We start from the raw sequence: 15,019 nt of genomic DNA, 5'->3' as shown, positions 1-15,019 counted from the left end.
TTTCCGGGACTGGATCAGACTCTGAATGTGGCTCTCCAGCAGGGATACGACTTCCTCAAATCTGCCCCGAAATGAGATCCATCCTTCATGAAATCCTCCCCACTCCACCAAGAGTGTCTTTCCGCCGTCCACCTAACCTTCGTAACCTCTTAGTTCATCCCTATGAAATCCCCAAACCACCTTCCCTAACCTCTGGCTCCTACCCTTGTAACCACCCCCGGTGTAAAACCTGTCCCATGCACCCTCCCACCACCACCTACTCCAGTCCTGTAACCCGGAAGGTGTACACGATCAAAGGCAGAGCCACGTGTGAAAGCACCCACGTGATTTACCAACTGACCTGCCGACACTGTGAAGCTTTCTATGTGGGAATGACCAGCAACAAACTGTCCATTCGCATGAATGGACACAGGCAGACAGTGTTTGTTGGTAATGAGGATCACCCTGTGGCTAAACATGCCTTGGTGCACGGCCAGCACATCTTGACACAGTGTTACACCGTCCGGGTTATCTGGATACTTCCCACTAACACCAACCTATCCGAACTCCGGAGATGGGAACTTGCTCTTCAATATATCCTCTCTTCCCGTTATCCACCAGGCCTCAATCTCCGCTAATTTCAAGTTGCCGCCACTCATACCTCACCTGTCATTCAACAACATCTTTGCCTCTGCACTTCCGCCTCGACTGACATCTCTGCCCAAACTCTTTGCCTCTGTATATGTCTGCTTGTGTCTGTATATGTGTGGATGGATATATGTGTGTATGTGTGTGTGTGTGTGTGTGTGCGCGCGCGCGAGTGTATACCCGTCCTTTTTTCCCCCTAAGGTAAGTCTTTCCGCTCCCGGGATTGGAATGACTCCTTACCCTCTCCCTTAAAACCCAAATCCTTTCGTCTTTCCCTCTCCTTCCCTCTTTCCTGACGAAGCAACCGTTGGTTGCGAAAGCTAGAATTTTGTGTGTATGTTTGTGTTCGTTTGTGTGTCTATCGACGTGCCAGCGCTTTCGTTTGGTAAGTCACATCATCTTTGTTTTTAGATATATTTTTCCCATGTGGAATGTTTCCCTCTATTAATATGTATGTATATATAAACAGCAAAGTTATCCTATGTGAAACATAATAGTTTTCAATTTTTATAAGGCTGTATGTTTATTTTGCAGACAAATCTCAAATTGCAGGCAAATTTGAGACACGTCAAACAATTTTTAATATTGCAACTAACATACAGTTATCCAATTGGTTTCATTTCCTTTTGTTTGGAAGCTGCCAAATTGATTATTATTGGGTTTCAGTTCTAGATAGGTAGCATTTAAAGTTAGTTACCTTATGCGTAGATATTCACATAATGTTCTGTATGAGTGGGCAGTTAGTAGATTGAATGCAATGAATTATTTTAAAACAATATGGACATGAAAAGCACACCAATAATTTTTATTTCAAGAATCTCTCATTCTTCCAATATTGTGTCATTATTTATGGTGCAAAGAAGCAGAAAAATTTATACACACAACTATTAATTTCAATAGTTTGAAAACTGATAATGAACAAAATGAATAAAAGAACAAAGAACAACACACGGAGTTTTATTTTGTACAATATGGAATTAGAGACAAAGTAGTACATTTGTAACACAAAATGTCTTATCAAAACAGGTAACTGAGCTATCTAGCTCTCTCTTCCATATCAAACTGCCACATTAGAGGAGAAAAAAACTAGAGACTGTAGTACTCATCAGTCGGTCATACACAGTTTAGAAAAAACTGTCCTTTTTTTAAGAAGTGCAACACAGCACTGCCATAATGAATTAAAGGGAGACCATTTTAAAATACCAGTTTGTTTCTGGAAGAGACTACCAAGACATCTATCAAATGCTCAAGAGAAAATTAATCCACTCCAGTCTTATCAACTGCTTTACCACTATATGAAGCACACTCATAAACCTCCTCACATATCACTATCCCTTCAAAACAATATTCAAATACACCACAAAAAGAACATCTTCAAAAATATCCCATGGCTTACCACACATCAGAAAATTTTCTTTTTAAACAATATAACAACTCAGATAATGGCACTTTAATATACACATTGCTTCTAAATCACAAAGTAGTCTAAATATGTCACTTAATGATTAGAAGAAAATAGTGCTGTATTTTTCTCAGAAACTTTTACAATTAACCAACACAGCATCATTTGGGGTATATTGTATCAAAACATTCCACTGTTGTAGTTGCTTTGGTTCTTCTATTAGCATCTACAGCTGACCAAATATTTCATTTTTTTACATATCAGAAAGTAATATTAAACAATAATTTGAACATGGGTAGTACCTCTTAAAAGTTATTATAAAATTGGCAGTGTCAGTTGGAAAATTACATGTCTTGCCAATTAACTGGATGTCTATTTAATACTCAGAATTTCTTAAATGCCAGGAAAGTGAAACACACACAGAAATCTTTAATACCCGAAGAAAATATTTTAACATTGTGGTAAATTTGTCATAAAACTGCCAAGAATTAACTGACTGAGGATGCAGACATATTTAAAAGAAATGGAAGATCCTGATTTTTGTCTGATCAGATACAGTGAAGCGCTTTTTAAGAAATAAATGCACCTAAAATAATTTACCATAGAAAACTGAAATCTTGACTAAAACATATATGGCTTAGGGATTCCCCTAATTATTAGTGACTGCCTAATCAGGTAACAGTTGCCTAGTGCAAAGGAAATAATCCATCCCTTTGCTCCACTCTACATGACTAACCCAGTAAATTTAGAACAACATTCACGACTCGTGTTTTATTTCAGTGCTCGATATCACTAACTGAGTCTTAAAAGGGCATTCACAAGGAAACAAAAGTTTCACATGATCATATGTCAGTGTGTTAGTTTGAATTAAAAATATTCCGGCACTCATATAGGCATCCTACGCTTCGGTAATCAAGGTATACGACACCTTGTAATGGATTTGGTCATCATGTGCCACACGTTATTCTCTTCATATTTGTGCATCTTTCTTTAACCTGTTCCTTCAGGCAGGGGAGGAGTAACACAACCAGCTTCACGTGCGTGGTCTACAAGGAGAGCTCCAGTCCGGAAGCCACGACCGCAGTCTGCGCAATATCGTGGGCCTTCCTCGCCCTCAGCTCCAGGGCCTAGTTCAGCAGCATGCTTCCGCCGTAGATGCAAACTTAACTTCCCCCGTAGTGTGAATGACTTGTTGCAGGCTCCACACACATATGGCCTTGATCCAGTGTGCTGTCTGGCGTGTGCTACAAATGCAGAACGCCAGAAGAAAGCCTTTCCACACTGTGGGCAGTTGTACTGTTTTACCTGAAAAAATATGAGAGAGGAATAATACAATGGTTCTGAATTTATGGTATCATCTGAAATAAACTACTATTTAATCTATGAAAAAGCAAAATAAGACACTGTTTAAGAATTCCAAGAATGTAATCACACAAAACCGTATTTCTTGTCTTAGTATTTTGCGCTTTAAAGCTTTTGGCTGAGTCATGATGAGAAATGTGTTACATGCATACTATATTAGTCAGTACAAACAAGGAAAATTGTGTGTTTTGTAGAATATAAGACTTGGGACAACTGGAAAAGTTTACTCTCACATAACAAAAATTACCAACAAAAAAAAAATGAAAATGGTTCTTAGCACATGTATAGCAGCTGGCAACAGATGTTACAAACACATCATGGTAACAGGCCACAAACACAAGTCTTTTATTTTATTGAGAACCGAGGTTAAGAAAAAGCACATATACATTACTTTGTTCTGAAATGCTAATGTGGCATTATCATCTAGTTGTACAAGGATTCTGTCAGATGGTGATTAAGCAAGAAGTGGATGTACCACTAGCACCTGATGGTCCATGGCATACAGACGTTACATGAGAATAGCTCAATTATATGTTCCACTATCACACTCTGTTGTTAATTCTGACATGATCATTTACAGTGTGTTAACTGTAAGACGGCAGAGTTGTGAGGGGAGTTTGCGTGTCATGCTTACACGAAAGCAGACGAAAGGCTTCTTCTAACCGTAGGCCTACCGGTAGGGGTTGTTGGCGACTCCCGAGATGGGCCAGCAACTGCCTCTTCACTCATTTTGATAATGTTTAACACAACTGCACAATAAAAACACGCAGAACAGTACAGTGCAAAATAATAACGAAGCAAACGGCAATGGCTACCTCGTACAACACAGTCAGCTATGTAATGTTGGCAGCAGTCGAAACTGCGTGCCTACCGAAGCCGCCCGACGTTTACCGACTTCTACTGATTCAGGACTAGGGAGAGGTCTGCCATCATGGTAACAGGCCACAAACACAAGTCTTTTATTTTATTGAGAACCGAGGTTAAGAAAAAGCACATATACATTACTTTGTTCTGAAATGCTAATGTGGCATTATCATCTAGTTGTACAAGGATTCTGTCAGATGGTGATTAAGCAAGAACTGGATGTACCACTAGCACCTGATGGTCCATGGCATACAGACGTTACATGAGAATAGCTCAATTATATGTTCCACTATCACACTCTGTTGTTAATTCTGTACTGTATAATAGGTTCGTTCCACCAAGCTATTCCCAGGTCGCACTGCATACGAGTGGCAGCTTTCTTCCAGTTGTCACAGATGACTTTCCTAACAGCTTCATTGCTGAATGCTTCAGTCACAGAGTAATTTTTATTTTACCTTATTTATTACTAGCAACAGTCTTTAACTTGGGCCTACAAAAATTCTATTGGGTTGAAATGGCAGCTCAGAGACTAAATGCCTATATGTTTTTTGCCAACTGGTCTATTTTATATCTGGCGAAACATGTTTTATGAAGAGATATTAAGAGTTCCACCTTTTAACACCGTATCTTACTTCTTCATTGTGATGCTGAAGCCACCAATCATTTCCTCCTTCCACTTTGCCAAGGTAGATATCTCACCAATAAAAACAGAATGGTTGTGAGCATTATCAAGACAACTGTTGACTGTGTACACATATAATTCATAAAACCATCTCTTTCAACTGATCTTGTGCAGCAATCCTCTGGCAAAGTGAGTGATGTTAACTTTCCCACTTAATTACATTTGACAAACTCCTTTGACATTGTATAGCAACATACAACAAACAATAGTAATAAAAGATAACATATTAACCTCACAACTTTAAGAAATGAAAACACACAAAATCTCAATGCGCAACCAATGACCCCACAGTACAGAAAGCTGTTTGAAGTGTAAGGGAAGTGGCATTTGTTATACTGGACAGGTGGAGCTTTGACAACTGTTGGTGGTTGCTGCTGCTATATGCCATACTAGATTGACTTAATGCAGGCAGTGCCTTTTATGTGAGCCTCCCCACAAGCACTTTCTTCATAGCTGCCAATTGTAATGCAATTTTGAACAAAGTATAGTTTAATGTAAAATGTTTACAGTGCTTAAGACAATTACAATGGCATCTCAAAAATGTACAGTGAAACGATTTAGTTTTCAGATAAATCTATCAGTGACAGCATCTGAATAGCTGCTTCTCCACAAGTCTCCTTTAATGTGAAATATAATGCATGTGCGAAATTTCTACTGGCACTTCTATGGAACTATAAAACTCTGCATAGTTTAGAGAAATGGACTGATAATTTTGTATCCTGTAAGTTATGAAAAAACAAGTATGATGATCCATAAATCTTTAATTTCAGCATTGTTTCTACATTTGCAGCCACTCTATAGTCCAAATGTCACTGTAAAATTCATGGTGGAGAGTATTTTGTACCAGTTATCAGCCACTACTTTTTTTTACACAATGTGCATATTTGGAGTTCTGCCAGATACATCTTAATATTCAAATGTTTTTCAGGTCCTTGCTTTAAAACTGAAAAACAAAACTTAATTTACAATGTGATGGTTTTACTCTGTGTGCTGGTGTAGTTAAGAGAGGGAGAGGGAGAGGTGGGGGCAGAGGGGGGGGGGGAGAGGGGGAGGGAGGGAGGGAGGGAGGGAGAGAGAGAGAGAGAGAGAGAGATACAGGACTTTATAGGTCACCCATAAAGGTAAAAGCAGGTTGCAAACAGATGAATCACATCAAGTGCAAACAGTGACATTACAAGACAAACAAGAAATCTGATATCATATTTGACTGGAGAAAGAGCAAAATATCATATTAACTTGTTAGCTGCATTACTTAAAACGTAATCAAATTTAAGAAGATCCTAAGGATGATAAAAATCAGAAGAAAAACAACTACTGGAAACTAACGATGTTCAGAGGCTTTTGATATTATTCAGCAGATTTAAGTATTAGCTTACCCTTGCATGTGTTGCACAGTGTGCACGTAGAGCAGATGCACTCGCAAATGCTCGAGGACAAGATGGTGCAGGACAGCGATAAGTGCGTTCACCAGCATGATGACGTACATGGACGACAAGCTGCAGGTTTGTGTAGAAGTTCTTTCCACAGAGCTGACACGTGTATGGGCGTTCACCTGTATGTCGTCTGATGTGGCACCGTAGACGTATACTTGAAGGAAAGTCTCGTCCACAATATTCACATGTGTGAATGCGTCTTCGTGGACGTGATAAGAGTCTTCGGTAACGCTCTGGGACTCTTGACACTTCACCACCAAAGTGAGTTAAGATGTGTGCTGGCATCTGAAAGTAATTTTTAGAAATATAGAAGACATTATTTTTGCATTACATCTGTTCTACCTTATTTTAACAACAGAAGCCTTCAAAATTTTGATGTTTGTAAACAACACACAGTGCTATAACACATGCTAGGATTAACATATATACAAGAGAGGAATGTAGTAGAGAATGACTTAACCTGTCCTTGAGTGTACTTCCTGAATTTAACTTGACTATGTAGTTTCTATGTAACTCAACTTTGAAATTAATCAAGGTAATGTAGCACACTGAGACTTCTTTGCAGATTTCTATCTTTTGCAGGCAACTAGCTTACTTGAATAACTGAAACATGGCATCAATGTTTCTTACTTTCAAAGCAGTAACTATTAAAGTGGTGACTGATCTACAGTCTTAAAATGTGAATGCAAAATCATCTGCCTTCAGTCACAAATAGTGATTTTTATTTAAAAGTACAATGCATTTGGAGCCCTGAATCTTCATCTTCAAGTGTCACGGCAACATGTGTTTCAATAAAAGCTTCAATGTAGTTTCACTCACCAGAAAAGAGAGACAGTGCAGCAATAAAATACTGAGTTAGTAATTTTAGTTAAGCTACACTTGTGTGTGTGATCCTCACATCTCCACATATATATAAATTCAAGTCCCCTCTTCACTTCTTTCTGTATATTCAGGTTAACCTCAGAAACTACTGTATAGATTTTAATACTGTTTTTACTAATATGTTGACTGATTTATGAGGAGGATTTGTTTATGTAATTTATAAATATTTCGAGCAAACTGGTTAAATTATGATGAATTTTTCAACCACCACTGAGGATTTTATGCCACTGCCATCTAACAGAGGACAGCAAAACCCGCTGATTCCACAGCTCTGTGCATAGTCATGTAGCCAGAGCGAAGCTGAATACTCTCAAATGCTCTGCTTCGTTAGATGCATCAAAAACAGAAGTAACTTGTTTGGCACAGCACAATCGGTATGGACGCAACTTAACACTTTGAAATTAAGCTACATTTCATGTGCAGCACTCTATAGCCTAAAGTGCACCAAGCGAAAGTAGCAGCATTGCTTCTTAAAGAAGGAAACAGAAATGGGCATGATCTTCAGAAAACTTGAAAATACAGGCTGGAATGGAATTCAGAAACTCCCAGCAGACAACTACAAAAAATTTAGAAAAACTTCTACAGATAATTGAGGAATGGGTAGAGAGAGAGAGAGAGAGAGAGAGAGAGAGAGAGAGAGAGAGAGAGAGAGAGAGAGAGAGAGAGAGAGAGGGGGGGGGGGGGACAATTTCAGACTGCATTTCTGCGCCCCTCACATTTGTGCAATCACAGTTTGCACTCATAATTCACTCCACATTTTTCGAATAATGTGCAGTGAGTCACTTAACTTTGAAGTATTTTAAGTAGTCATTTGAGAACAACTATACTGCAAATAAACATGTGCATCCACAATCTGTATATGTCAATATTTGTGTAAAAACTAAAACTTTTCCAAAAAATTACTTTAGCAAGGGATGCGTCTTTGGTTTATTCACATAATGAATGATTTTTCAGCTGCAAAGCAGAAGACTCAACTTTCAACTTTCTGCTTCCCTAGACTCCAACGTAGATGCAGATATGATTATTTGTGTGCAGGTTGAACAAGTCTTCCACAAAGAACTGAGGTACTGAGTCTCAATGATGAATCAGTGCATACTAAAGATTACAAGAGGAGTGCTGGTGTGTTGTTGTTTTTGTTGTTGTTGTTGTTGTTCCCACCCCCCACCCCATAAGAACTGGTGAACCAACACACTAAACGAAAGTGCACTGTGAACTCAGCTGTATCTCTTACTCAATAAAAATTGGACAAATGTTGTATGGTATTCTTTATCGTAATTCGTCTATACTACACCTCTTAAAATATTTACCGTTCCTCCTGAAACACCCTCTATACAGGAGATGACAAGACGCACGTGTCAGAATACTTTTGGATATCAACTGGAGAAGATCAAGGAAACGAGAAAGGGAAATAAATTTAAGTAAAAGTGAATTGGTTACGGTAGTAAAAAGTGTATTTTATGGAATTTTAGTGTGTTAAATAAAATTAACATTAACAGGAACAAAAAGAAAATCTTGCCAACGGTGAACTGAAAAGAAAGGAACACAAAGAACAGCAAAAAAAATGAAACTTATGGAGAGGGAGATGCATGTTTAGCTTCACAATGGAAGTTAATGAACAGAATTGAGGAGAAGTTTATTAACAGATGAGCTATGAGTCTACACTAGACAAGATGACTGAGTGGGACACTCAACAAGCCAATAGGGGAAAGCTGCTCGAGATACAAGATTACAAAACAATGTAAAAAATTACAAAACAATGTATGCAGAGATAACGAGTGAAGTTCATGAAAGACAATGATCGCAAACATATAAACAAAATGTTTGTGTATGAGAGGCGCAAAGCACAAGTAGCAGAGATTACAGTTTGGCAGATGAAGCATTCCATTATGATCCCACAAATCAAAAACACATCGTCCTTGGCAAAATGGATTGTGTGTCAGTTCTTAGGTGGAAAGAAATTAAGTAGTAAGCAATAGGAAAATGTTGCATGAGTGGAAAGATTTGATTAGCACCAATGGAAATGATGCCAACTGAATGGTTTCAGTACATGACTGGAGAAACTTCAGAATTAGAACACTTCCTATGAAATATGAGAACATACAATGCCTGCTTTCAAATGACATCATTTAGGTCTACTTCCACAAGCAGTGAAGAACATCAATTCAATCCTTTGTTTTTGATTAAAGAACAAGATTAGCACAGAGTGGGATAATTTCCAAAAGCCGCTTATAAATTTTTGCAATCGTATTTGGTTGGCAATGAACAAATGGAAGCAATCAACATTGCTCAAATATAAATGGTCTGAGATGGGAAATCATTGAGGAACTAGACCAAGTGACACAAATCTTTTTTGGCTTATCTAGAAGTAAGTACCAGTCAAAGAAGCACTAATTAAAAGCACCTGTAACACATACAACAGGTCCACCAGTTACCTTAATTTATCCCACGGGGTTTCACAAGAATGCCTGCTTGGGTTTTTGTTTGGGTACAATGGCCAGTTAAAATTCTAGCAAATTGTCTCTGAATTTATTTGATGTCTGCTGTCATGCCCACTACATAAATACTCCAAACATTGGAGATGGTGCAGTATTCAGAATTGGTTCCAATAGTGTGTTTTCCAGACATCTTTCAATAAATTCATGCCTTCTGTTTGCTTTTCCCATTATTGATTTTACAAATCAGTCCCATTTCATATTACTTTGCAGGATTATTTGTCAATAATTGAATTACGTGGTATTCTCCAGCAGTTTATGAATGGTTTTGTAAGTGGATACTACTTGTTTCTTCCATTTTGTTATGGGAACTATCTTGTATTTATTCTATTAAAAAAGAGCTGTGATTCATTAGGCCAGGAAGTGCTACTGTACAAGTCTTTCTGCATTTCCTTGCAATCGTCCTGCATCAATTTTATCAATAAGTTTTAGGTTCCTGCAACAGGACATCACCTACATTTGTAACTAACTGCTGTTCTGGGACTGCAAATTCTGCAGTGTATTCAATGCGACATTTAATAGGAAATTTATCAGGGTGTGAGAATTTGTTTGCTTTTGTTTCTTAGTACAGGTTGAGATTACTTTCGGGTTATTTATTCCATGTCAAATCAACACAGGGTTTATAGTCTGGAGAATGAGTCTTTACTACTGATAGCTCAGTAGCATCATTCTGTTGCCTAGTGACCGCAGATAGCCAACTGACGATGGACTGCACTCCAGCTGATAACAGGAGCACATTGCCCCTCTGTAAACCTGATGCGTGCAGTCACAAAGTACCAGGAGTGTCTCACGTGCAATCAGTGCTGTCATTTCGTCGTTTGTGTTAATAGTTCAGTTCATAGTTTATTTTGTTTTTGTTGTTGTTAGTGTTTATTTGCTACTGTTGCCTTTTGACCAATGGACAGTGAAACAAGTAGTGCCAGCCCAACAAGTGCAGTGAAACAGAGTAAGAAAAGTGTGCTACACAGCCAGGCCCAAGAATTCATGTGTTCATTGAGGGACTACTTTGAAAAATGAAAGGAAAAAGGTGAGCCCTTATTTCCTGTTCCTCAGGTTGTTAAGAGGACCATAGCACTGAAAATAAGAAAGAACACTGTGGTAACAATAGGGAAAGAACAGTACAGTATATACTGTGGTGGGAGTGGCACAACAAGGCTGCACACATCAGGAAAGAAGCAGCTGTGGAAGAAGCAAGTGACAACTTTGGATGATTTTGAGACAAACTCTATTCGTCATCATATTGTAAGAGAAGGAAACATGCCACTCTATCTAAATTTCAAGCGCCACCACAGAAAGAATCTTTTTAATGGAAGCAAATTTCATTACATACAGTGCTGGAAGACATAGGCTTCACCTATTCCGTGTTTAACGCATGCAAAATATTGATGGAAAGGACAGGTGTAGTCACATGGCGATGCAGATTTCTGCGGAGAATCATGGGTATGATATTTGAAAATATGATGTGGATAGATGAAACATGGTTGAATGTCAGCCATTCTTTACATCGCGGCTGGAGAAAAGGAAGGCCTGAGGGAACCATGGCAGTGCCTGTGGGGAAAAGGAGGGTGAGTTACTGTTTTACATATATGTACATCAGATGGTTTTGTGCGAAACCGCTTGTTAATGTTTTGTTCAAAAAAAGACAGGTGATTATGATGTCACTTCAGTGCCACTGAAGAGATAAGAGTGCCAATCAAAAACTAAATTGCTGCAAACAATAAAAAATTCACGATCTCTAAAGTTGAATACCTTTTTGTAGCAGCTATCAATCAAGTGACAAGCAAAATGTAAACAAAAATTGTGAACAGTACTGCAAGTGTAATCAGAGAGGCAGCTGAAGCCGAAGGCATTGTGGAAGAATGCATAGAAAATTTAACAGTAATGAGAGTGGTGCTTTCCCATTAGCATAATTGCAACACACTCAAGAAAGTAAGGAGTGAGCAATGCAACTGTAAATAAATTCACGCGTACAAATACGATCTGCATGCTGTCGATGCTTTTGTTTCTGCTGCTAGAGAACGCATACAAGTAGAGACCGGGCGCAGAGTGTCATAAGTGAAATTCTGCAACATAGCCATCTGTCTGCCCGAACTGTCGATACCAATCACGCATCTCATGGACTATAACACTCACCATCTCAGATTTTCTTGAAATTTGGTGTCGGTATGCCGTTGGTACAGACTTAGAAAAATATTAAATTTTACTGAGATATGTCAAATCGTTTCTAAATTACAGAGCTGCAAAGATACCATAAATGGCCCCAAAAACAGAGCTTGGCAGTTTTTACAATTGGTGTAGAAGCTTTCCTAACTGAGCTACAGACCTGGGTAAATACTATTTTACAGCATTTTCATGCCATTTACAGTGGTATACAATAATATATAGGTTAATATAAGAAAATTCTTTTTAAAAAACTTATTTTTTTTCTTTCAAAAGTACACATTTCAAAATTTTCAAATTTATTAAATGATTAGCTAGCATTGTTGTAAATCACAGGCCAAAATATAAATTTGGGATGATAATTTCCTCATTAGTAAAAAAGAAGACTGAAGCTGTATTCCCAATAATCTGACTGTGTACTCATGTTTATTGTTACAACAATAACCACTTTCATAGGGTGAGTGCAACCCTTCCTAAGTGGATGTATTGTGAGTTGATAGTGTGTAATAACTTAGTTACTTGTGTACTGGTATTGAAGATTACTTACTATTTAGGTCAAATATTTAATACTTCAGTAAAATAAGGTGTTATTAGAAGCTATAGGGTGACTTAAAATCAATCATGAAAATATAAAAGTTACTGGCTAATTTTTAACAAGTGATTTTCTACTTAAACATTAAGTGTGTTTGTGTGCCCTGCCCCCCTCCCCAGATGAAACTGACACGTTGCTCTCATATCTGCAAATAGTCAGTGGTTCAAAAATCCGTGATAAATGTAGGAAGGAAACTATGATGTTAAAAAATGTGCAGTCCCTAAGTGACAAAAATGCTGAACTTGCTCATTCTCTCTCAAAAACATTATTGCAGAGTGATACAGAATTTATAGTTACTTCAGAGGTTGTTCTGGCACTTAGTATATCTCTTGAACAGTTGACGAAGTCTCCCACTGCTAAGAGAAAAGACAAGTAGTACTGCACATCGAAAGTAAGAAAAAATTCCACAACTGCGAAACGTAAACTTTTTTCTGTTTCTGCTGAAAGTCAGTCATTAGAAAACGATAGCGATGTTGAGAAATGTGAAGTTGTAAAAAAAATTTTGAAAACAAGTTCTCCAGTTGCGCAAGTAGGGCAAAAAGGCTAATGCTTCTAACACGTTTACCAGGTAATTGGAACATAAGAAAGATAGAGCATGAATTTTTGGAAAATCCAAATTTAAAACCTGGAAAAAGCCTGCCAATAGAGACAGTGGGAATTGTATGTTCATTTTATGATGATGATGTAGTCAGTAGGGCAATGCCATCTATTAAAGACTGTGTTACAGTTACTGAATCACATGGAGGTAAATCGAAGATGTCAAAAATACTCATACTGCATAACCTTAAAGAAGCATACAAAAATTTTAAAGACAAGTTTTCCAGCATAGAAAAAGTTTTCTCAAAATTTCCTGAACTGGGACCTAAACATTGTATGTCATCAGGTCAAAGTGGCACACACACTGTTTGTGAGTGCATAAATCGCCAAAACATGAAACTCGTGCTAGAAAATACCAAACTGAAAATGGTAACAAAAGGTAAAATTCAAAATTACAAGCAATGCCTCACTTAAGTGCTTTGTAATCCATCATCTATTGCTTGCAGTATGTCTAGGTGGAACAGAGATGTGTAAGATTTTGGAATCATCCTTTGCTGAAAATTCAATGGAAACAGTACAATTTCACCGCTGTAATCTAGAGACTTTAGAGAAAGATTCAGAAGAGTTAATTTGATTTATTCTGCAGCAAGTTATCCTCTTTGGTTCGGCACGACTTAATCACCAAGCAGCAGGGATATTTTCTTAACTGCACAAAAGAAAATCTCGAAGAATCAGAATTCATAGTCACGTGTGACTTTTCTGAAAATTACAGCATTACTGGACAAATGAACACATCACAATTTGACCCTTTGTTATATATTTCAAAGACAAAAATGAAGTTGAACATCTTAGTTATGTATTTGTTTCTGCTTCACTTGAGCACAACACAGTTGCTGTATATACTTAATCCTCGAGCAGGTGCGTGTCGCACTTTGTACACTTGTTGTCAAAAGCTGTCATTATGCTATCAAGGGAAACATGTATAAGCTAAATCACAGTTTAATTTTAGTTTATTCAAACAACAATACAAAAATATATTACATCACCAAAATTCTATTTGATTAAACAAATAAGAAACTTTCGTATCTTTCTATTGTTGTAGCTGTCATATCAATTTACTCCAACACTTTTTTAAAGCGTATACTGAACAAAAGCACCCTTTCATTGCAATATAAAAGGACAAAGGCTTTATATATTGAAGAAGTATCAGTTATCATGAAGTTCCTTTCATCTACACATTTAACCGTCTTGTGCATTTTCGGGAAATGCTTTACACTTCTCACATGTATGCACTGCTATTACATGTCCTTTGCAAACAAAGCTATGGCATGAGTTAGACCTGATGGTAGTAGATGTGTTTCTTGCTCCTCCACATGTTACACACCGACCTCTTTTCTTGGTGGTAGGCTCCTCAGTTCTTTCAACACGCTGATTTTTGTATTTCATGAGGAAAGTTGCAATGTTGGCACAGGATGTGAGGCTTCATGAGAGACAGTGCTAAATCTTTCAAAAATATTCTTCTCTCTCTCTCTCTCTCTCTCCCTCTCTCTCTCTCTCCCCCACCACCTCTTTTTTGCCTCATGTAAATTATTTGAGAACTGATTCCTGCTATATCCATTAGAGCACAGAATACAACCAATGGCCATCTTCTTGTCACCCGTGCGACGGAATACGTACCTCCCAGTTGATCCACTGTATCGACTCCTCCCTTTGTTATATTGTAATCCAAAACTATCTCTGGTTTACCTGTAACTTCGTCAATGATTCCTAACTTGTGCATAGTTGAAAGTAATATAGCTGTCTTGTTTTGTTTCAGCACATACAAAACTAGTATCACATCATTCTGAAAACCAAATAAAAAGGAGTGGATAGCCCTACATTTCCCAGGTAAAAATTCTTGTGGGATCTCACATTTGTTTTTTCTCAACGTGCTGATGCAAGTTAGTAACTTTTTCAAAAGGGAGTTGGCTAAGGAATAGCTAGTGT

General features: G+C 37.8%; 1 protein-coding gene across 1 annotated transcript in view; it reads right to left on the bottom strand.

The window, feature by feature from the left end:
- Positions 1–1,568: 1,568 nt before the first annotated feature.
- LOC124776420 (zinc finger protein 345-like) overlaps positions 1,569–15,019 on the bottom strand; it is a 197,846-nt gene continuing 184,395 nt past the window's right edge. The window contains exons 8-9 of the mRNA XM_047251415.1: positions 6,314–6,655; positions 1,569–3,334 (exon numbers count right to left, since the gene is read on the bottom strand). Of these exons, the coding sequence (XP_047107371.1) occupies positions 3,020–3,334; positions 6,314–6,655 (657 nt within the window). The 3' untranslated portion in view covers positions 1,569–3,019. The remainder of the gene's footprint in view (positions 3,335–6,313; positions 6,656–15,019) is intronic.

Source organism: Schistocerca piceifrons, chromosome 2 (genome assembly GCF_021461385.2).
Source record: "Schistocerca piceifrons isolate TAMUIC-IGC-003096 chromosome 2, iqSchPice1.1, whole genome shotgun sequence".
NCBI lineage: Eukaryota > Metazoa > Arthropoda > Insecta > Orthoptera > Acrididae > Schistocerca > Schistocerca piceifrons.
Note: the sequence above shows the minus strand (reverse complement) of the source record. Positions and strands in the feature narration are given on the sequence as shown.